The sequence below is a fragment of the Orbicella faveolata genome, unplaced genomic scaffold (assembly GCF_042242905.1).
Source record: "Orbicella faveolata isolate gen_17 unplaced genomic scaffold, um_ofav_v1 contig_26, whole genome shotgun sequence".
In the NCBI taxonomy this organism is placed as follows: domain Eukaryota; kingdom Metazoa; phylum Cnidaria; class Anthozoa; order Scleractinia; family Merulinidae; genus Orbicella; species Orbicella faveolata.
In genome coordinates this window covers 5,547,314-5,571,187 of record NW_028301554.1, presented here as the reverse complement: position 1 = coordinate 5,571,187, position 23,874 = coordinate 5,547,314, and the positions used below count along the sequence as shown (strand labels likewise).

Below are 23,874 nucleotides of genomic sequence, written 5' to 3'. Positions count from 1 at the left end.
TCGCAAACAATAGACAGTTGAAGCAAACTGCTGCACTTGGTTGATGGACTAGTGATGTTGTACAAGTGTGCCAAGTTTCAGAGGGAATCGGTGATGTGCACTATAAACTTGCCTGCATGGTTCTCAGGTGGACTCTCTCTTAAGATCAAATATACAGTAAATTCAATTTTCGAGCCGTGTTATTCCCCAGAGCCTCGTGTTGAGGTCTATGGTTTTAGGCTGAATTTTAATATATCGAAATTGGCCTATTGAAATTTTCGTATTCTCGGTATTGATCTGGAACTAGCTTGCAATTGAGGCTCATGCGGGAATGTAATTTAGCATTTCATTTGACTCCCCACATTAGCCTCAGTTGCAACCTAGTTCTAGTCTAATATCTAGAATACGAATATGGTCTATTCATCGCCGCCTTGACTCTACTACAGAGACAAGTAGAGACATTTTCTCAGTTTTGATTCATAAGCTGCGCAAAAAATTTGAGGAACAGATACAATCCTCGAGGAACAGATATAATCCAAGCAATAAAAATTCTAAAATTGATTATCATAAGTCCTGCTTATATAATGACAATTTTTTTATGTTCTTGGTTGCCCACGTTAAAATTTCATCAAGATGTAGTCGGTATTATTTTCCAAATTTTAAACTCAAACCTTGGTTTATGTTGGAATTATGACATTTCCCACATTGTTAACTGTTTTGCAACGTTAATAACCCTCCTTTAAAGAATATATAGTGTATTAAACCCCTCATTTACAAACTATAATGTTGAGTGTAACGAAATTGTTGATGGCTTTCTGCGATTTGGCGAAAATTTATTTCTTCCAGTTGCCTTTTCACTTCCTAAGGCTTTGGAAATTTAGAAAATTATGTATATTACCTCTAAGAATGAAAAGTGATTTCTATAAAGCGGGCTGTAAGGGCAGGTTTAAAATATAAATTATACAATATGAAGTTATGCATCTATTATTCCTTAATTTATGTCTTTCAACAAATCCTTTTGCTATTAAACAACCGTCAGTACCTGGCGATTTTAATAACAGCAATCTGCAATCTCCTTATGCTCGTAATTATATCGAATATTGTTTCCAATCATTTTTACCAATGACAACACTAATCTTTTAGTTTAATTATAAGATGGAAATTTTGAATAAAATGGCAACTTCATGAAATTAGTTTTTGTTCAACCAAGAGCAGCTGCTTTAAACGTTTGCAGAGGATGGCCTTAGGAATTCTGTGTTTGTTCTAAAACGCTGTAAAGTGTTTATGAAATATCTGGAAAAGCCTATTCGTTAAATGAATAACCGGTAAGTATCTATTTCAACGTTGTCTTGGTGAAATACTAAGCAGACCTATCAGAGCTGTGATTTTACTCGCTGTGTTTTATGAGAGACGACTCGCTAGCGAATTGGTGTTAATCATACCAAGATGAAACCAGATGAGACCTAAGCAAGAAACAAACAGGAAAGGAACAAAAACTTGGCAAAATCTGTTTCAACGCAACGAAATCGTCTAAAAACGAAATGTTTAGTATATCATTGCGTTAGTTTTCACTGTACCTTACTTGATTGCATTTTAAAATACATTTGACATTGGAGCGACTGGCTTGAAATTGGTGCGGGGCAGACCATATAACGACATTTTAGTCGACTGTCTAAGTTAAATTTAGTTGTCTGTCGTACGTAATATTAATAGACCATGCATTTGATGCATAAGATGATATTTAAAGATAACAAACCTTTTACATCGAAATCATCTAACAACCTTTGATTATGCTTTTGACATGTGAATTGTTAGGTTTCAGTTTTGAACCAAACAGAGGTTCTCGTTTGCTTTGCTTTCTTTTGTAGATTCATGAGTATTTCCGTCTTACCTACGGACGTTATCATAATTTCATACGATATACGTATCATACCGTTATCGAAATTATCTCCCGACGTAAAATTTTTTTGCCATGCAAAATGATAGGCTTTTATTGAAATTTCTTATATGGATTCGGAAATATTTCCGCCTTCAGTCAGCTTCGCTAGCAAAACTAAAAGAAAAGTTTGGAACATTTTATCAAAATATTCTGTAAAAGACCTTCGTTAGATTGAAGATAGATTGAGACAGTTGTATCATTAGTGATCAGACAGATTAGATTGCATTTGAAATCAATACATATAGGGAATAAAGCCTGCTGTTTGTCCTTATTAACAAATCGTTCAATCTCGGCAGGCATTTTTGATAGACGTAGTCTCATGTATTTTTCTCACCTGGTGCCTTTCGTAAGCAATTAACACATTTGCTCGGCAATCACCAGTACATCAGAAAGCCTTTGATTGAAAACCAAGCGATCAATTTCGAGAGGAATAAACACAATTACAAATCACCTTCCTCGTTATTTTGTAACCTTGAAAATATTAATTGCGTTGATTTTGAAATCAGACCTGATTTTGATTCAATGTAATTACAAAAAAGACAAAGAGGTGTTATAAGTTATATTCTCAAGGGCTCGTAGCAAAATCTTTTCAAGACTTAAACTCCATCTTTCATTCTGTTTGGAGTTTATAACATTTGTCACACTGTAATTTCTTATCAACATTACTCATTCTTTTGATATAAATACGTTGTCTGTTAACCTCTTGTTAACATACAAAACATTGCACGTGTAACGCTTTTGTTTAATTTAGTCGCAATTTTGTTGATAATTGATTTCGTTGGTGTATGGTTTCTCTTAACTTGGGGAAAATTAGTGGGCTGTAATTATATATCCATATAATTATAACCTTGAAGGTGTCAATCCATAACATAAACCTCGTAATATATGGTGATTATCCCATAGAAAGTGTGGGTGTGCTTTTTATCCAATGAATAAACAGGATGGAATCATCGTTTAAACACCTTCCATGGAGCCGTTTGTCTAAGTTCATGAGTGGGGAAATGTTTTAAGCTGGAGAAAAAGTCGACGATTTATTTAACGCAATTCACAATTTGACTCAGTTTTTTTCATTGGTGAGAGTACATAAGTCTCTGACAAAAACTATTCTTAAGTTGTTCGTGTGAGAACTTGATGGCAAGGTGAAAAACTTGAGAAAAATCGCAATATTCGGGATTTCTATGGGGTTAATCCTGGTACACGTAGCACAATTTTGGATTTATGACTTAAATTCATGACTAACTGACTGACTGACTGACTGATTGATTGATTGATTGATTGATTTGTTTTCATTAGCAAAGAAACTAAACTGGCTAATCAATCTAAAGGCACACCAGTCATCAAACTCAACAACATGTTCATCACAGAAAAGGGGGAAGGTGGATCAACGATTGAGAAGCTGAAAGATTTCTGTGGATACACCACAGCGCATGGGTTTGGGAGACTGGTGGAAAGCAAAAGCTATGTCCGCAAAGCGTTCTGGGTCATGGCATGCCTTGGCGCTTTCACTATGTTTTCCTGTCAAGTCATTTGGCTTGCGCAGGATTACATAAGCAAACCGGTGGAAACTTACATCGCTATGAAACATGTCAAAGTAAGGGAGAGTCTTCAGTTTTTCGCTTAGGAACATTTTATAGTGAACAGAATTCTGTAGTCATTTCTGTGGTTAAAAAAGTCTCAATATTTAGAGTTGTTAGTTATAGTTGTAACTGACTCTAACTTACTAAACTTGCTAGCAAAACAAGGCCTTGCCGTACGAGGTTGAGCTATACGTTTCTAGAGGGGTAAAAAGAGAATGATAATCGAAATTTTTGCTTTTTTGGTTGGTCAAGAGGTTCTCTTGTTTGCAGTTCATTTAAGCCTAAGAATTGTTTCTTGCTTTAGTAATAACTTTAGCTTCGACCGTAGGTGAGCGAGCCATGATTATTGATACTACGTATGGCGTGAAAACTATTAATAAGCCTAAACAGCCAGACAAAATTATCGCGCTCAAAATTTTGGCATCTTTCCCGCCGGGCGGACAATCTGACTTTTCAGGCTACCTGTATACAGTATGTTTCTGTCGCAAAAGGATATTAGGTATTTTCAAGGTAAAAAGGAATTTAGTCCGCAGTATAAAAAATAAAGAAAGTGTTGAAACATTACATAAGCTTTGAAAATCTCTATTTTCACATATACCAATTTACTTTAGGCAGGTCATTTATTAATCCAATCTTGTGGTTGCTTGTCAGGATATCGACTTTCCAGTTGTGACAATTTGCAACCACAACATTATCCGTCGGAGTAAAATATTTTCCGACAAATCGTCTTTCCTTCAGCAGTATCTCAAAAACTTCTTAAACACTTTCAAAAATACAAGCCAAGGTTAGTTCTACTTTATTAGTGTTAGACTTTGAGTAGTCCCTCTTTCGCTTATTCTTTTATGCGTGACGTGAAAGAAAACCGCGAGAAAAAAATGGCCGCGCGAACTCTTGGGGGCGAGCACTATTCCCGATTTATCTTTTCCCCTTTATTCTCGCGTTTCCCTCTACCACCCTCCGATCTTTGTAAACGCGACTTAAAGCAGAGCAGAAAGTGTAAAAGACATTTTCCTTTCTGTTTTGCCTTTCAGGATATAGCACCTAATTTCTCCTGACAATGTCGAAAATTAAAATGTTTAGTAAACAAGTCACGACCAATTCTTACAAGTAAAGTTTAAGGAAATGTTTGGAAATGAGATTGTAATTCTTATATTAAATGAGTCGGTAAGTGGTTATCGTCCAAGGATCTCATACGAGTGATTCGTTTTCTTTTGAAAGAGAAGATAAAGCGAGATGGTCCTTTACAACCGCATGAAGAAAGTCGAGTAGACGATATAAACAGCATACAACTAACAAGTATTGCAAGTGCGTCCACTGCTCATGCGCAGCCATCAGCGTCAATATCCGTAGTCTCAACGCCTACGCCATCGGCAAAGTCGAGGAAGAGGACCAAACAAAAGCGAAAGAAAGCAGCCACGACGACTCCATCGCCCACGACAACAGAGGCACAAGAAAAAAAGAAAAAGAACGGTGGAGAAAAGGCCAAAGATGACAAAGAGGACAGACAGGACAAACAGGAGAGACAAGAGAAACAGGAAAAACAGGACAAACAGGAAAAAGAGGACTTAAAGGACAAAGATGAAAAAGAGCTTCGTAAGTGAAAGGAACTTGTCACCACGCGAGTCTTAAGGATCTCATTTGCACTTGGACGCTTTTAATGTAGGAAGAATTGTAAGTTCGTATGTGTTAATTAATGTCGTCGGAAGAGAATGTAGGGTAACAGAATCAATTCAACATGTAGGCTTTATTCCTAAGGTAATCCCTATTAAAGCTATTTTTAGATCATTCCCGCCTTTAGAAATCCCTAGACGGTCTAAAAATCGCCAACCTGTGTCACGAAACTAGTTCACCTGGACAGCTCAAGCAACGTCACCCTGATTTCCATCCTCCACGTAAACATCCACGCAACGCACGTTGTAATATATATTATCCGTGGGAGAACTGGGTATCATCTGTAAAAATAACTAGAGAGGGACTACCTTGGGAACGGAGCTTACATTTAGGGATAACTCTCTCACCATTCATCTTCTCTTGAACTCTTCCAATGTAACCGCAGACGTATACTGTATTGTAATTTGATAATGATCGAGTAATTACTCATGGAGTCATGTAACAACTCATGGAAAGTTAACGTTATTTTTAAAACGTTTGCTTCAATGATTCACAGCTCTGAACGACTTTGTGGTCATGCAAAAGCGACTGCATGTGGCCTTGGCTACTTGGCCAGAAGAGGAGCTTTCCAAGCTGGGTCATCAGCTTAAGGATATGTTTCGGGAATGTACTTTTAAAGGGCGCTCATGCAAGTGAGTAGTGTGCATGTTTTGATCCTGACTCAGACTCTTATTGCCACTGTATGTCGCTCAATGGTTATGTTTTCCTCTTTTCTTTCTAGTAAAAAAAACTATTGGACTGGCTTTTGGCATTACACGTATGGAAACTGTTTTTCCTTTAACCAAAAGAAAGGTCTTAGGGCCGGTGGACCGGGACCTGGGAATGGTAAGCTTTTGGGTGTCTTTTTCTTACCTTGGGAGACAAAACGTTTGCACTTGTAATTCTTATTACGTCATATCAAAAACGCTGGAAATGCTGAAAACGTCCCTGAAACTCGGATTTTATGCCACTTGCTCAAAATGGCAAAACTTAATTACCCATTTAAAATAAAGGTTTGTCTGTTTGATCTCAAAAATTAGAATAAAGGTTTGTCTGCTTGATCTCAAAAATTAGATACTAAACAAAACAACAAACAAACAAAATATCCACTTTATTTTGGAAAAATCACACACATGCGATTTGTGTGTGAAAGACAAGAACATAGTCCTGGCTTTCAGGGAAAGACAGTTCCATTTCGTTGTCTAATTAGGTAGTCCGGTGCAGCCAATCAGATTGCGATCCAGTGAGATTTGGTTATATATTATTTAGGTTTGTTACTGGAAATAAATGTGGAACAGAACGAGTACGACGGAGATCTGACAAAGGATGCTGGGATACGTGTTCACATTGGAAAACCAGGAAAGGTTCCTTTTCCTTACGAAAAAGGATTCAGCGTGGGACCTGGGACTTCAACCTCCGTGGGAATGAGAAAGGTTGTGAACATGTTTTTGAAACTCTTATGTCATACCACTAACTTCTTGTAATTTGGTTGCAGTTCCCAGTTCATTTCATATGCTCTAAAATTGTTAAGGATTGGAGTTACTTGGTAATTTGATTTTAGCCAATATCTTGTTTTATTATGTGACTGAGAAAATTACCTCATTGTGATTGGCTAAAAGCAGGTCAATTTATCGTTAACCTTTAATTTGCACTGCAATACAAATTTATGGGCGCATTCGTAATTTTCTTTGTCATATGATAAATGAGTAATCGCATCAAGCAATTAAAGATCTAATAACAAATTGGGGTGAAAATTTGAAGTGGAAGAGCTCACGCGGTAGCAAACACGATTTGTGCATTACCGCTGGGTTTTCGTCCCATTAAGGCATAGCGAAATACATTTACACTGAGCAGATAGCCCTGAACTTGCTCTACAAGAAGACAGCATTTTTGTTGGTTATGACGTCATGTGAAGTCAAATGACGTCATTTGATCCGCCATCTTGGATCTTGTTAAAAAGTCAAGAAATATCGGAAATTAATACAAATCAAGCCAGAATGTTTCTGAAATGTAGATATTCGTCAATTGCTGCAATTCGACGAAGAAAACTGCAAAAAATTAACAAGTATGTTTAAAAGAGTTGACACACAATTGACATATCAAAATTTCCGCGAAGGATGAATGAACAGCTACTGAAAGTCTCAAAACTTTGAAAAAAATGTTATGGGGAGTTAACATCCACCTTCCTCCCCTTTGTACTTCCGAGGGTCAAGATCATTTGAGGTACTCCCACCTATATAATCATGTCCATTTGAGTTTATTGTACCTACGTTCTTGTGATGAAAACCAAGGTGGCATTTTTTTTCCCCCGTAGATTCAAATTAAAAGGGTCGATCCCTTTAAAAATGGAGGTTGCATGGGAGAGGAGGGTCTTGGAAAAGACAATCTGTATCGACTGAAGTACAACGCAACTTACTCCACAACTGTGAGTCGTTATAATCAGATCAAAAACAGACGCTATAGGAATTAGTATTACATTTTGCATGGCATAACTATAGTATGACAGACATCACAGGGACAACAAAGACGAGACATAAACATGCTTTTGCGAACAAATAATTTTCTATTTATTTTATTTATAAAGATCGGATATTGCATTAAATGAAACACTTCCTGAAATGACTATTCTTATCCTATGGCTGTATATTGTCGACCTGCATTCTTGCATGTTTTAAAGAAAGATTTAAAACTAAGTGTAGTTTTTGGTTTGTAAAGGAATAAATACATTTTCTCCCCTTATTTAGGCCTGTAAGGAAAGTTGCCTTTCTGACAAACAGATGGAAATATGTGACTGCCGCGAGTACCGGTTTCCCAAGGACGCCAGCAAGAACGAACGTGTATGCGATGTAATGAGCGCGACTGTTGGTATGGTATATTTTATCATTCATCTCCCGCCCCCCCCCCCCCCCTCTTCCGCCCCTGCGCGGGGTACTCCCTGTAATTGAAAGGCTCCTCTTAAAAGGGGTACCTTTTTAAGACTTAAGGTAAATAAAAAAAGGGTCGGGATTTCGCAAGTTAAGGTATATAAATGGGTAAAGAAATCTGTCATTTAGTTATTTAAAGGGGCATTAAAGGGAAACCTTTTTTCACGTTAATGGGAGATCTTGCTCAAAAGGGCACTTGTTTGCACTAGGTATTGTTCGAAGACAGTACAAGAAAGTTCTGCTCTTCAAAACTTTCTTGCTTTTCAGTTCTCACTCAACGGATTCCATTTTATTTCAGCAAAATGCTTAGCTGGGGTAATAAAAAAGTATAGAAAGTCTAACCTGGGTTGCACCAGAAAGTGTCCTTCACCTTGCAAGTAAGTTGAACTCGTTTACATTTTTATACTTTTCAAGAAGCCACAATTTTTATCATAATTAGAGAACCTTGCTAAAAGGCATATCTGCACAGGGAGATTGTATTTAGTGTGGTTCGTTGTGTAACACTACTGAGGATTTACAGGGATTCCTTTGATGAATTGACGATTCTCGAAAACAAGTGGCTAAAAAACAACACACGTTATGCAAGCACAACAGCTGATCATGAACGATCTCAAGCAATAGAGCGGGTAGAGCGGGAACGGCGGGTAGACCATACTGGTGTCCAGGCTCTTTCCGTCTCAAGTTCGAATCGTGATAGTTGACTCCCTCCAAGGTTCCTTGCTAGACATTCGAATTCCGACAATAGTAACGGCAAAAACAATGAAAAAGAATTATTCGAAGAGAGTAAGGAAATGCATGCATCGACGATGAGACATGATAATTTGTCTACAGCAAAACACTGTGATAAGTTGTCCTGGTTTATTTGCTTTACAGTGAAGATGTTTTCAAACTGACCATCTCCACTGCAAGGTTCCCTTCCTTGGCATACGAGGTAAAGAAAGACAAAATGTGATGTCTGGCTATAATGTCTAAAAGAAACAGTAGCGAATTGAAACATGACGTTTCGGCGATGATATGTCACCATTATTGAATGCAAATAGTTATAAGTTTGGTAACGCTATATATAGAGATGAAATAAAACGAGGCGTGAAAAGCAAGAGAATGTACATAACTCTATGAACAGTTTGGCTGGGATGGAGTCTGTTTGAGTGTTTAAGGTCGGTCTCTTTTTCCTAATATAAGGTAGAATGTTTGCTTGAGATAACCGTGTCAAATTAAATACATAATGCAAATACATAAAAAAACACAGTGCATTAGGAAAAGTGTTACTTATGCTCTAAAAAGACGAACTTCAAGACGAAATCTTAAAATCTTAGTCTTATAAGCAACGTATTGCAAGATGCATTTTCAATGAGCAACTAATTTATGGACCGCATAACTTCTCTCCCTTATGTACGCGAAGTGAGGTATTTTGAGTAAGTTGGTAACTCTTATTTTTCAACTCATACACAGAACATCATTCGAGGAGACGCGAAAAATCTGCGCAAAGCAAACATACCACCTAACCAAATAAGGTATTGTTATGGCAGCTGAACACTTGCACAGGGATATCTTTTTACTGCAAGAGCTTATTTTGTCTTAGAGCAACATACAGGTTGGGGTTACTTCAATGTATATTTGACAATAGATGAGGGAACGCGGAGTTCACTCTAAAACATAGTGCCGTTTTCAAATGAGCAAAGGACTCTTTCCACTTTTAAGGTGAAGTTAACATGGCATGTACGTAGGATACCAGTCATCACATGGCGCCAGAGAAACACCCACCGGACCCATTCTTATCTGATTTACAGCTCAAAGTTTTTTAAAGAGGAAAAAAAGTCAAGGAACTGCAGTTTTGTTTTTGAATTTGATTTTAACTTGACATTGGCACTAGTCGATTGAAATACCAATCTTCCTATCTCTGAAGGTCTTGAACAAGAAACCATTTGGGGAAAGGCGAACATCTCACAGTAAAAGAAAGAGTAGTCATCCTTAGAGAGGGTTTTAATTGGAGAAAGTGAAACTCCCTGGAATAAACCTGAAAGAGCCCGAAAGTCAAACTATACAGAAAAAATACCCAAACGTAAACTCAATGTGGGGTGTTTGGTCCGTTGTATTTGGGGTTACCGTACTTGTGGTGGAGATATAGTTGCATTGAAGTTTGTTTCTTAAACTGCCTATTAAATTATAAATTATATTTAAAGTTTTACTCTCAAATTTTAAAGTATGACAAGAAATTACAATTATTGGAATTAGAAGCTAAGGTTTAGACAAAAACGGAGAAATTTTTACCATTTTAGCGTACAATTGCTTTTTATTTCAGCTCATATTTGCTTCAATTGAATGTTTTCTTCGAAGAACTGAATTACGAAGTGATCGAGGAAAACATAGGATATGGGGTAAATATTGGGACCGTTTTTCATACTTTAAATTCACACTTAAAACTGGACGTCTCAATCAGGATCAACTGGGTAGCTTAAAGTAGATAAAACGCGCCTTTCTGCACAGGTGTTATAAAGCAGTTTAGTGATTAACTGACAATCTTACATTTTTCGTCAACAGTCATCATAAAAAAAGAGTTAAATTCCATGCGAAATCCATAGAGTAGAATTTTGCTACTACTTGATATCGCCTACTTCGAAATATCAACATGCAAAAAAAACTCTTGGAAACCAAAAGATCATGATTCCAATACACTGTTGTATTTATAATATTTCAAGAAAAATGATTTGTGATTATTCCGGCGTTGTGTTTAGAATGATCATTAAAGGTTAACTTTCTAGTTTTTATTCCTCATTTCCAAGGAACTTTTACTTGTGTCGTTTACTGTTAATGTTCATTGCGTAAGACATCTCGTCTTTCCTACGAAAGGCCAACTACACGTAACATGCATTAACATTTAACTCCTTTGTGAATTCCAATTCTCGACATCTTAACTCGAACTTTTGCTAAAGTACCTTTACTTCTTTTTAGTTGGTAAATTTCATCTCAGATATCGGAGGCAACATGGGGATGTGGGTTGGTGTATCTGTTCTGACATGCGCAGAAATTCTGGAATTACTCTGCATCTTGTTCCATCACGCAATGAAGAGCTTTGTAAAGCCACAAAGCAAGGTTAAACCAATGAAGTAGAAAGGAGGTCAAGTCTCTTACACCAGCAACTTCACACGTGTTTATGACCTGATGTGGTCTTCACAACACTACCACTGTACTGATTAAGTCTCTGTTTGTGCTTATTGTACAGTGTCACAAAATAGATATTTCCTGCATGCATAGCACTCAAAATAAATGACACAAAAAGTTGATAGACATAAGCAAGAATGCTTACGTACTGTAAATGTTGTAGACAGAAATTTTGGGAATAAACCCTTCATCAGTGTTTCCTTCTCAAAAAGAAATTATGAAGCCCTCGCGCGTAGGTATGCTTTTTGAAGAGATATCCCCAAACACGTCTGGCTGTCTTTAAAACATTTACAGTATTTAAGCACTCCAATACCTTTCTCAACGTTTTCTGGTATTGATTGTACAGTGCACATATTATCGGTTTTCGAGTCCGGGATTCTCTATAATCACTTGTGATCGGTTGATTCGAGGGTAAGTTCCTGGTGATACGAAAAGTCCTTTTCAGATGGAAAATTAAGCCTTGTTTATTTAAATCAACATAGTTTATTTTAATAGTATTTTAGTCGCGTGTGCGTGCGCGCATTTATTACATTATTACTTTGTTTCCGGTTACTTGTAGATATTTCGATTTGTCCACACCACATGTGCCTCATGTGCATTTTATAACATAAGAGTATGTTTGAGTCCTCAGATCGACTTATTACCGTAAATGTCATTTTTTAATGTTAATGAGTTTTTGGGTAACAGAATTAATCTCCCAGGAGACCTTATTCAGTGCCAAAGTAATCCCTATCAAGTTATTTTCTAATCATTCTCCGTTTCAGAATTCTCGGATCGGACGCGGAGTTTGTACAAGTGGACATGTACTTTCATCTTCCACGAAAATTCCCCCGCAATACGCAAGAACCGGGTACATTAAGGAGTTTAAGTAACCAAGACGGCCACGCAGAGGAAAACGTCGTTTAAAAAAATGATTTTATATTTTCCCAACCAATCTCGCGATACTCGAAAGTCATTTAGTTTGTTTCTGTTTGTCAAAACTCTCCAAACTGAGTATGGAATACAGCGTAAAATTTGAAAGATAAATTTTAAAAATTAGCCGTCGTGGTTCACGTTATCCGGACAAGGCAGATTTTGGTCATTTCATTTTGTAGTTTTACAGAAGACAGCAAGGATATGTACCCACAACTATAACATGCACAGCCATTTTATTGTTCATTAAACACTTCGTGTAGGGACGTTGCCGGTGCAGTTGCCGTAGTGGTTTTCTTTAGCTGCCCGTTGTCAAAAACTAACATGATAGGGTTTACCTTAGAAATAAGGCCTGTGGGAAAATGTGGTAGTCGGTGTTCGTTTTCTGCTATACAAAAACTATTCATACGAAGATCACAAGATATTTGCACTCCTTTTTAATTAGTGCAGTTGAAGACTTGTTTTTATCAGTAGCTGTCAGATGAAAAATGTATTTAAACTGATTTAGTTAGCTTGGGATTTGAAAAGTTTCAACAGAAATGTGTTTTCATGACATATAAATATCACGGACACAACAGTAATTAGTCAAAAGTAACTTTTACTATGTATTTAGGAACCCGTCCACACTACACGGGAGAAATTTAAAAACAGAAGTTTCACTCTGAAAACGCATCAAATGTTTTCCATCCACACTACGCCGGAGAAATTTGTAATTGCAAAAATGACCGGTCATGTTAGATTTGTGTTTGAGGAAAACTCGGTCAGGGAAATCACGTGATTATCGTGATGCCATCGTTTTCTCGAAAAGCTCCGTTTTCAAAATGTTTTCCGTCCACACGAAAACAAAAAACCAGCGTTTTCAATCCCTCCGGTTTGAAGCGCGTTTTGGAAAAGCTCCGTTTCTCATGACGCGTTAGTGTGGACGGTAGGCCAAACGTGGAAATAAAAAAGCTGCGTTTTCAAATTTCTCTGTGTAATCTGGGCGGGGCCCAAAACTCAACATGCATGAGCGTGGTGATATGTTAAATACACGTGATCTTTAAGAGTACAGAAGTTCAGCTGATATCTATTGCCATGATGTGACTCGCGCAATTGATTTGGGGACCCGCCCATACTTATGTACGCGCTTTCGCACCGAAAATGGATCGAAATCTCATATTTTCTCCCGTCCATATAAAACAACTGAGAAACGCTGGTACTGAAGCTATGAAAAATGTTGATAACAATAGAAAATGAAATATGCACTCAAATATACCAACAGCAAAATTAAAATAGGGAAAAAGTATATGAAATAAAAGTAGCCGTTTGAGGCTCGAAAAGGATTTCAGACCCCAAACTGGGAGAGCCAGCACAAATCATGACCTTATATAAGTAACACGTACACTGATAACAATAAAAGATGATTATAGGATAGATTAAGATAAAATGACCTGATCTTCCCAAATTTCTTCATAGCCTCTTTTGGAATAATTGCCAGTGGCGTATTCTATGAAAACGATGAGCGCTCTCTATCGTGTCGTTGTGAACGGTAGGCGAAAACGCAATATAGTGTCTTAGTTCATATTGCAAGAAATTTGTAAACTTGCCTTTCGCAGACGGAGATTCGTAGTGGGCTGAAAATAATTTCTTAGTGCCACGATGGCATACGATGAACTTAAACCTACAAACCGATTTCACTTAGGCTAATTATGAATCTTCATACGATGAATTAACAGGCAAATTTCCGTTTTCATTATCGCACCTATTTAGTTGCTTCAAAAAAGTGCTTCCCAGGCTTCTTTTGTCATATTCCTCACGGCTAGTATGACTCTCCACACTACGCCAGGGAACGGAGACTTTATTTCTACGGTTAGGCATACCGTCCAAGCTAATCCTTCAAGAAAACAAAGCTTTCCGAAAACGAAAACCATGACTTCACGATAATCATGTGATCTCCCTGATTGAGTTTTCCTTAAATCGTAACGTAGATCCAAAATGACCATTGAATGATGCGTTTTTCAGTAAATTTCTCTGGTGTAGTGTGGAGGGAAAGCATTTGATGCGTTTTCAGAGTGAAACCTTCGCTTTCAAACTCCTCCGGTGTAATGTGGAAAGGGCCTTATATGACCAAGCACCGAGTTTGTTCGCATAGAATTAGCGGTATTAGATTTACTTGAAATTTGAAATCGATTTAACAAATTGACGTCAGTTTTTCACGAGTCTGTCCTATTATTGATCATGAATTTCGTCATAACATTGTCAAAGTAGCTGTGGATCTGCCGACTATTTTGATTTTGTTATGACGAAATTCATTGTCAGTAACAGGACAGACCCATGAAAAACTGACGTCAATTTTTTTTACAATAACAACATCGCATAAATTTTGAACTCATATGTCTGTCCACTTATTGACAATGAAAATTAGCCAATGAGCGTGAGAATTTCTGCAGTTATTGTGAAATTGCAATTCGCCCCATTTGCGTGCGAGTGCATATTTTAGTGGCTTTGTGCGTAGTTTTCACTCGGCTTTATATCTACCACTCGATCTTTTTTCTTGGAGCACGTTTTGAACATTGTAATGAGCAGAGTTGCAATTAGCTCCAATAACTCCACAACTGTTAGCACTGATACTCCAATCCACATTCCCATTAGTCCACCGATATCAGACAGAAAACTTGGCATCTGTGAAATGATAAAACATCGAATATAAGATGCTTTCAATATTCTGGCTTCAGTGCAAGTAAGATAAGCTTAATGCACTGAGCAGTTTAAAGGAGCTCTGTCACGATATTTTGGTTTATTTCGGGCACGTTCAAAATTAACTTAAAATTGAAGGAAACGTGAAAAGAAAAGTTTACTAATACCCCATTCACACCAGCTGAACTAGTTTAACTAAATCAGGTTTAGGTTTTATTTTCCAATTTGTCAATTGAGCTTTGATAACATGTTTTATTCAAACGGGTTTTTTACCCTGTTAAGTTGTGAGGTGTGTATGGTATTAGCAACTCAGTAAGTTTTAACCTTGTTTAGTTAAACCTCTTTTTGACATTTTCAACATGCTGGTGTGAATGGGATATAAGATACAAAAACAACAAAGAGATACAAACAAACCATAAAAGAACAAGGATGGTAAAGGATGGAGAAGATTGACACGGATTACAAACGACGAACTTGAAAAATTTAGGTAGACGTTCCAAGCGGCGTAAACCGTAACGTAGCTCCTTTTATTGAATTGGAAAGGACTAAAGGTAACAGTATCTCCATTTAAATCAATCATTTATTAATCATTGTAGGAAAGCTGGGTCATCTGGGTTGGTGCTTCATCGGCTGGTTTATTTAGCACGAGGTGACTAAAAGGATTTCATTGATTACTACTTCTTGTGAATGAATTGGCAGGTATTTTGTTTATGATACAGCTACTCACCGTGTAAGCTTCTTCTTCTTCAATCACTTCAAAGTTTAGTTCTCCATAGTAGATCTTTAACTTCAGAAAATGATCGCTTAAACAGGAAAGACATTCAAACGTCAGATAAATATCTGAAATGAACAAAAAAAAATGGAAGCAAGCAAGCAAGAAATGAAAAAAAAAAAAAAAAAGGAAGGAAGGGCGGAAATGCGTAATTTTCACTGATTTTCACTAATTTTCACTTAAAATGCATATAAAAGGAAGGAGGCGATACATAAGGACCATACCAATATAATCTTTAATACAACATTTTCTGACCGCGCACTGTTTCAATTGGCTCACCAGTCGACTTTTTGGCGCCTAATTGAGGTGTTTCATATTTAGCACGAAGTGATAAGGAGTGGTTTTTGAACCTCCTGGATTAGATGCTACTTCTCAAGTAGCCCACAAGTTGAGAAAAGATTTCCTCAAACAATTCCCGGTGACCCAACCTTTGCCGAAGATCAATTTGCTGGGAAAGGAAAAAGGGTCTTGTCAAAAGCAGGAAAAATATACTTATAGTTTGGTCATTGTCACCTTATTTCTTTAGAGTGATTGCCATGAACTTCAGCTTCTATCTCGGCATTAAGCGTGCTCTGTAAATGAATAGTTATAAATTTAGATAAATCAGGCTAATTTGTTGTTTGTCAAGTCATTGAAAAACCCTGCATAACAGGTCGAGGCTTGTTCAGGGTTGCAATGTTGTCTTGAGTCATTATGCATCATGTATCATAAACCACTCGTTTCCTCGTCAATCACTTGACAAGGAAACAATTTATTAATTATCCCATTACTTCTTAGCGAGCCATGCTCTAATTATCTTTTTACTGTTGACATATTTCATACCTTGTATTGACTGGATGGCCACTTTGCCAGGGATGCTGCTGCCTTAAACACTTCTTCCCTTCAAACGGAAATGGTGGACAAAAACACAACCATTGAATATGAATCTCTTGAGCTCTACAAAGCTGAGCTGTTTCCCTTACTACATTAAATGCTGGTGCAACATTTTGTTGTCATAAGAACTGGCCAGCCCCCATTTATGCATCTGGTGTGCCGAGAAACAATTGTGCCCTTAAGAATAAGTGCTCTGCTGAGGTACACTCCACTTGGTCAAACAACAGCATTAAAAAGGAATGTTACATTTTGTTACCTGCAACGTTCTTTACAATCTTTATTGCAGCCTCCGTTGTCAAATTCCTCAAAAACAGAGTTTACACATTTAACTGTAGAAAGAAAGGGGGAAAAAAGAAAAAGAAATATAGTCCGTGGAATCATTTTTCATTTTATCAGTCGTCTCAGGGTGGCAGTCATCATGAGTGACTGCCACCGCTGTACATGCGGAACGCTGTTACTAAAAAGGCCACTGCCTTGGAAAGTTAAATGGCTACTTTAAAAACATTTGCACAACCACAAAATGGAAGAGAAGGTTCAAAGTATTAAAATTTATAGGTATCTACCATAATGCTTGTAAGCCAGTTGAGGCTTATTAGCAACGCATGAGCGAAGTATTTGAGAGAGTGAATGGGCCAGTGATTTGAATTACGAGCAAGAGTATTCTTTATATTGTACGACACGAAGTCCAGTTACCAATCAATCATATTAACGAGATATGTCGCGATTAACAAGGCTTTAAAAGCCCCTTTTAGTGAGAGTGTTAATATCTGACAACATAATGTTCGTCTCAAATGACAATTCAGCTGGCGTATTTTGTTAAAGGGGGGTTATTGTGCTTATTATCCTTCAAATATTTTTTTGCAACAGACGGGATTTGGAAATGGGGAAATATTATTGGGATATTCCCTTGTTTTAGCTGAGGCATGTTCAGACACGCGACACGCTTAGACCAATCGCGACCGTGCGATAATATCTGATGGATTTTACGATTTGATAACCAGTCAATCAAAGTGCGGTCTGCCATGAAATTCCTATCTCAAAGATACAACAAAAAAACACCCTTTTACCTAGAGAACTGCTGACCGCATTTGTACACAAGGGCTTGTTGTCGTACTTCAACGATTGAATAACACAGCCACAACTGGAATTCATCATTGAGGCCAAGCAAGACCTCTTGCAAGCCTGAATGTTACAAACGAAGTTATGTTAACAAGTATTAGTACAGAAAAATGATACAAAAAGCAGTGTAAAATGGGACAAAGCGCCTGTTCTTCCATGCTGGTTTGACAAGATTGAATTAAAAAGCATGGACACTAATATAACTTAGAGTACATTAGGCTCTGTGACCATTAGCTTTGTTGAAAGCTCCTAACCGACTTTAAAAATAAAATACGCCGTTTGTGGTTGTTAGAAGGAAAAAAAAAATGATTTCATTGAGGGAAACCGATGTTAAATTAATGAAAACAGGAGTACCGGAAGGCAATCTTTTCCGAAGTATAACGACCGCAGCAGTCCCAGTCTTTATAGACGTTAAAGCTATATATGTTCCAGAATCATGTCTAATTCTTCTCTACGTGATGAATATATAACATCTTGATAGCATCTAATTCGAGAACGTTCTTGGTATACGGCGCGGTATTGGAAAATGTCTTAAAATGCAGTACTAGGGCGGTTTTACCAAAAGAAGAAAACGAAATATTGTAGACTTACCATGGTAGTGTAGGTCACATTGTATGGTCCAAACATGCTTTCATGGAAGAGATCAGTTCTGGCTTCGCAGCTGTTGTTTCCAAATGGATCAAGTCTTCCAATTACGACCTACTCCATCAAGATGCCAGAATATCAGGGTGTTATTTTAAAAATAAATTGACTATTTTCAGATTTGGAATACTATTTTTGTAACATGTAATGCTTATTTCAAAAATACTGAATTCTTTGCATCATTGTATTACTGGTCTCTAGCAGATTGCAGAGCGAAAGGAACTGCTAATTTGCATTTTGCAAGCAGTGATTTACTCCATTTTTTTTCATAACCTGCACCTCTTCTTTGCACAAACATTTTGAAAAGAAATGGGACTGCTGGTCTACGTCTCTGACTCAAAACTATGAGTCTAGTTTAAATGAATACATACGAAAGAGTGAAATAGTGTACACCGGCAGTGTTACCTTACGAAGCTGCATGGCTGTAGAAAAACCAGGAGAGACGCTGATTCCTTGTTCATAGGGAAATGGCATTTCTTTCTGGACTCCAACGAAAACCCGAATACCAGCTTCTTGGGAAAGATGACTCACATACTCGTGCTGTTCAATATTGATTTCTAAGGTCAGACCTGGGAATAAATGAAAAAATGAAATAAAATAAATAAATAAAATAAATAAACCCCTGTGCATTGAAGCAAGAGCGCTTTAATTGCGGAATCCCGGATAAGCCGATCTTCAGAATAACTCTTTGTTCCTCGGTGCATGGAGACGGCTGAAAAAAATTTGGTAGTAGAGTGTTACAGAACCTTATCAAACCTTATCTTCTATGAGATTATAGAATGGATGTTTTTGCTTTCACTTAATTCTTAGCCCAAATGTGAAAGAAAGTTACCCTATTCCAGACCTCACATCAGTTACGTGTAAATTGTTTACAGTCGAACCTCTACGAACGGCCACCTTTCTAAATCTCTCGATAATATAACGGTCACTTTTGTTTTTTGTCCCGATGGAAGGTCCGCCCATTTACTCTTATTTTAACCGCTCTACAACAGCGTCAACGGCCACTAAACCGCGTCCCAACTGCCAAAATAACCTCTCGATCGGCAACAACGGCCAGTTAATCAATGACTAACGAACGCTGTATACAAAACTCCACTTTTTACTGTAGAAGGTCACGAAACTTGATCGGTACCGCGCGTCTTCGGTCTCTGTTTCTGTTTGGTTTCTGTTTTTTTTTCTAAATATATTTTGATTATGTAACATACTTATATGCTACAATAAGCATTTGTTGTTGTTGCACCCCCGGAAAAATGGCAAGTGTCATATTACACCCTTACCTCCCCATAATGGCCACCTCTCTACAGCGGTCACTTTCCGTTAAACCCGTTGTAGAGAGGTTCGATTGTAGTCCTATGTCGTAATAATATATTCGGCGAAATTTTTATCATTTCTCTGAACCCATACCCAATGTCAATTAAACTAAATCCGATAACCTCGATCGGATTAGAAATTTGATTTAACGAGATTAGAGTTCAACTTAGGATTCACACATCGCTTAGAAGATTCAGAGAGGAAAACTGAAATAACGCTTCAAATATTAACATTAAGGCATCCCGTTGAAAGCTAAAATACCCGAAAACCGCATTCAGAGTCATGCTTATATCAACTTATAAGGGAGCTCTCCGTGCATTACTTGTTTCTTCAGTGAAGTTTAATAGAGCTTCAACTGTACTATACACTGCGACTATTATTAAAAAAATATAGTTTAAATTTAGAAGTTCGCATTGTCGTCCACGAAAAACTGGAAAAATTCGTTACGATTGCCTGAAAATTTATGTTCAAGTCCTCTCTCAAGACAAATTCCATCAACGATAGTTTGAACTTTAAAGAACACCCTGAAATAATTCTTTCAATTTAAGACAAGAACGTCCAAAAAAGAAAAAAAAAGTTACCGAAACCAGGCTGAGAAGTGTTCATGACATTGACATGAGTTCCACTTGAATCCATTCCTTTGTTAAAAGTGTAGCAATTACCATAACGTCTATGCCAAAAGCGGGTCCAGTATTTTCGCATGTCACCTTCCCTGCAATAAAAGGTCATGCAACAATATGCTAAAGCACGTAAGCTTAGAGCAACTCTTTCACTTAGCGTCTTCCTCTGAATTCGCGCCCCTTTACATGTGCAAAGATTTGCGCGATTGGCAATCTTGCCTTTATCTTATGGAATATGAGCAATTTTTATATCTCAGTTACTCCGTGCGCTGTGATTGGTCAATTCAGCGGGCCATCTTCTACTTTATTATATGGCTGTATTTTACAAGGACTGGGAACTACTGAATTCACGAATTTGATTGGCCGAAATCGATTTTGACCCCTGTTTCCCATCTAGACCGGCATCTAGACCGGTTACATTTTGTGGTGAAAAAGTTGCAAACTAAAATACAAAAATATTGATTATTTTCTTCAAAAAACTATTTATTTATAGAGGTGCCAAAAAGCCTGATGAGAAAAAACCAAGGAAAGAGGACGAGCAAATTTTTGCAGATTTAAGTTCAGCTCATCATCGTTTGCAAGCAAAATGTCAGCTAGTACAAACAAGTTACATTAAACGAATTACATTTTTCTTGTTTGCCATAAAATGAACATCTCATTAAACAAGCTTAGTCGGTCTGTATGTGAGAATCTTGACCTCGGTCGTATGAAAAGACCTCACTGCGTTCGGTCTGTGCTCACGACCTTGGTCAAGATTCTCCCATACAGACCTCAAGCTCGGTTAATAAGAGCCAAGTGCGGCGCTAAAATTTAAAGCTGTTTTTGTTGCCAAATGTTTTGTGATTTATCGCCAAGTGTTTTTACCTTTTATAGCAAATAAAAGTTTAGAACTTTCTTTGACTTTATTTTGTGTATTAAAACGTGCTAAGGACTTAACAACGATTTCAAATTGACTTGTTTTGTTTTCGACGCGTGTCAAAAATTTGAAGACGTTCCGCGTGAATAGAAATCGTTCCCGAACCCATCAGAAACACAACAGAGATATCATAAATATCTTACTTATCTCATTCTCTCGGTCCGTACGGATCCTCGTTTTTTCCCTTTTGATTTATGGCTGACTGACTGAGCTTTTTCCGGCCCTTATAAAGTGGCCGTAATAACGAGGTGGTCGTATTAATGGTGTGGTCGTAAGGCGGGGTTTCACTGTAAATAATTGATGGTCTATCCCGAGGAAGAAGGCTATGTAAATTAGTTTACAGATGGCTAGTTCCAGCCATAAAACGCCGTTTCGAAACAACAAAAATTTACCCTTTTATTTGCGAGAAATGCTGTGAATTTTACTTACAGACACTCTAAGTCGTTGTAGAGACAGCTTAATATCATGTCGTCTATTTGATGCCCATAACTCTCGAGGTTTTCTACTGGGATTTCAGCAAGCATTTCAAGAACATTTTGAATCAATTGCTCTTTCTCTGGAAGGTCCTCAAAACTTGGCACAGCTTGATTCCCACTTTGAGTTCTTCGTGGTTTTGATGACGCTGTTCTATTAGATCCTATTATTGTTGAATAACATGAAAATCGCATATTGGCATACAATAAATGTCACGACCTTTATTTACAAAATCTGGCCCCGCATTTGGTCTGAACAATTTACCGTTACCTTTAAGGAACGACGCCACGATTTGCGCCTCTTGAGAAGTTTACACTAAATTTTTCAAGTTCTTCGTTTGTAATCCGTGTTAATCTTCTCCATCCTGAACCATCCTTGCTCGATTCCTTTATGATTTTGTTATTATGTCTTTGTTTTTTCCCATCTTAAAAAAAACTACTATTTTCAGGTATTATTTAGAATTTAAAACCAATTTTTTACCTAGTCAAAATAACTCAAAATACCCTGACTGAGCTCCTTTAAATAAATTTAGAAAAAAAGTGGCACATGTTACATAAAAACAGAGGCGGCAAACACTTATTGTCTTACAAGCCGGATGAACTCTGTAAAGGGGTACAGTTAAATTCTGTCCAAAACGCAAATAGCGTTATTTTTTTAAATTTTAAGCAATCAAGAATAGTTTCTTTTCCGAAAGCAACGAGTGCGCATTCGTGTTCCGTAGACAGAAAAAAAAAATCCAATTTACAAAAAAATAAAACACAACTAATACTATGTATACTTACGTCCGCCTAGTATTCCAGGAAACTGAGTTAAGATGCTGCTTGGAATCTTCGATCGGCGAATAATGTTTAGATTACAAATGGTGATTTGGGGAAAAGCAATTTTCTGCAAATACATAGAACATATCTCAAATAAACAATCAAAAAATTAAGGAAATCTCCATTACTGTTCATTGATGTGTAAGCCTTTGTTTTCTGTTCGTTTTTTATTCATTCCTTCGTCAGTCCGTCCGCCCCTTCCCTCTCTCCCTCCGTCAGTTCCTCGCTTCCTTCCTTTCTTTCTTCCTTCCTTCCTTCCTTCTCCACTCCCTCCCTTCATTTCTTCCTTCCCTCCCACTGTCATTGTGTAATTGTCTCTTTCCATCCCCCCCTCCTCCTGCCCTTTCGATTGGTGTCGTGGTCGGAAAGTCATGGGCAACTTTCCGATCGGGGACACTCCTAGCAACAAAACGTATTTACATATTTCTCAATTTTTCCTCACTGTACCTCATTATGGCCAATACTGGTCCTAGTTTTCAGAGGCTTGGACAAGTATTGCTGCGTGATTACATAAAGTTGTTGTGAAAATATTCCAAATGCCGCAGCGCAGACTAAACACCAGAACCATGTTTGGGGTCGTGATTCGGAGTCTGCCACTCGTCCATATCCATGTGCAGTTGTAAAACCGAAGCATCTCAGAACTTTCTCTTTTAAGTTGAACAGCAGACCTTGTCTAGCTGGTCTCGACTGTGAAAATGTTGGCATTTCTGATTCCAGAAAATAAGCGGTGATTTCTTTCATCTAAATCACATCTAAAGGGAAAAAAAGATGTAGCTTTAAAAGTTGGAATCGGTAGAAACGAAGGAGTTAATGGTAAATATAAGAAAACTCGCATTCATCTACTTCTACATCTACATGTTAAAACGAAATTAATGATGTTAAAATTGAACAATGTTAGATGCCATAAGTGGTATCGCAACATTGGCAAGTTTAAAATCGCGCGAGAGATTATTTGTACTTACAGGCGAACCATCCGTCAAGCGAAGGAAAATGTTGCCGAACAAATTTAGGGACTGTAGTACTGAACTCTTCTAGTTTAAAGGATGAAGTTCGAGGATGTCAAACACCAAAGATTGCGCTTGAATTCGTATTCTGCCTGTGTCTGAGTTGGTCTTGTTTCAGAATATATCGCTTACCGATAAGCTACGCTATTAGAATCGAACCTCATGTTGTACGTAACGCGCTGTCTGATTCGTTTGGCCTGGGATTTGCGTGTCTAGTCGAATGGTGGCGATACCCTTAGATGGATTAACGACTCGGAGACTGGTTACTGAAACGTAACTCTAGAACAACTCCATAAGTGGCTCTTAAAGAGATATATGGAAGCCTTTCGGTTGCAACTAGAGATTGGCGCCAACCACAGCGATTACGGGTCCGATTTTCTGGAAATATTAGAATGTTTCCCTACAAAACTAATTAACTACTGAGAACAAAGGACCCTTAATTAATGTTTCGTAGACTTAGCTAAACGGCTCTTGGCTAGCTCTTTCTTTAAAAAAAAAAATCAGTT

General features: G+C 37.5%; 2 protein-coding genes across 2 annotated transcripts; one reads left to right on the top strand and one right to left on the bottom strand.

Annotated features, from left to right (window-relative positions):
* Positions 1-1,293: 1,293 nt before the first annotated feature.
* LOC149107792 (acid-sensing ion channel 4-B-like) lies at positions 1,294-11,180 on the top strand. Its single transcript, XM_089296191.1, has 15 exons — positions 1,294-1,304; positions 3,212-3,509; positions 4,147-4,279; positions 4,693-4,965; positions 5,074-5,088; positions 5,663-5,798; positions 5,888-5,991; positions 6,415-6,578; positions 7,460-7,570; positions 7,890-8,010; positions 8,368-8,446; positions 8,943-9,000; positions 9,522-9,583; positions 10,372-10,447; positions 11,022-11,180. The coding sequence occupies exons 1-15, from the start codon at positions 1,294-1,296 to the stop codon at positions 11,178-11,180; spliced, it is 1,800 nt and encodes a 599-aa protein (XP_089152317.1).
* Positions 11,181-13,603: 2,423 nt separating this feature from the next.
* Positions 13,604-23,125, bottom strand: LOC149107791 (epithelial sodium channel subunit alpha-like). Its single transcript, XM_089296298.1, has 12 exons — positions 22,812-23,125; positions 22,329-22,431; positions 21,502-21,709; positions 20,118-20,248; positions 18,631-18,794; positions 18,175-18,282; positions 17,532-17,646; positions 16,721-16,793; positions 16,414-16,471; positions 16,105-16,163; positions 15,547-15,622; positions 13,604-14,804 (listed from the first exon to the last, which is right to left on the bottom strand). The coding sequence occupies exons 1-12, from the start codon at positions 23,103-23,105 to the stop codon at positions 14,619-14,621; spliced, it is 1,575 nt and encodes a 524-aa protein (XP_089152424.1). The 5' UTR covers positions 23,106-23,125; the 3' UTR covers positions 13,604-14,618.
* Between the last annotated feature and the right edge of the window lie 749 nt (positions 23,126-23,874).

Bases quoted from the DNA above. Each gene is read 5' to 3' on its own strand.
- LOC149107792 (XM_089296191.1), top strand. The intron at 7,571-7,889 runs GTGAGTCGTTAT...CCCCTTATTTAG, and splicing joins ACGCAACTTACTCCACAACT to GCCTGTAAGGAAAGTTGCCT. The intron at 8,447-8,942 runs GTAAGTTGAACT...TTTGCTTTACAG, and splicing joins AAGTGTCCTTCACCTTGCAA to TGAAGATGTTTTCAAACTGA.
- LOC149107791 (XM_089296298.1), bottom strand. From the start codon at position 23,105: ATGAAAGAAATCACCGCTTATTTTCTGGAATCAGAAATGCCAACATTT. The intron at 22,432-22,811 runs GTACAGTGAGGA...ATGTATTTGCAG, and splicing joins CCAGTATTGGCCATAATGAG to AAAATTGCTTTTCCCCAAAT. The intron at 18,795-20,117 runs GTAACTTTTTTT...ATTTATTCCCAG, and splicing joins CACTTCTCAGCCTGGTTTCG to GTCTGACCTTAGAAATCAAT.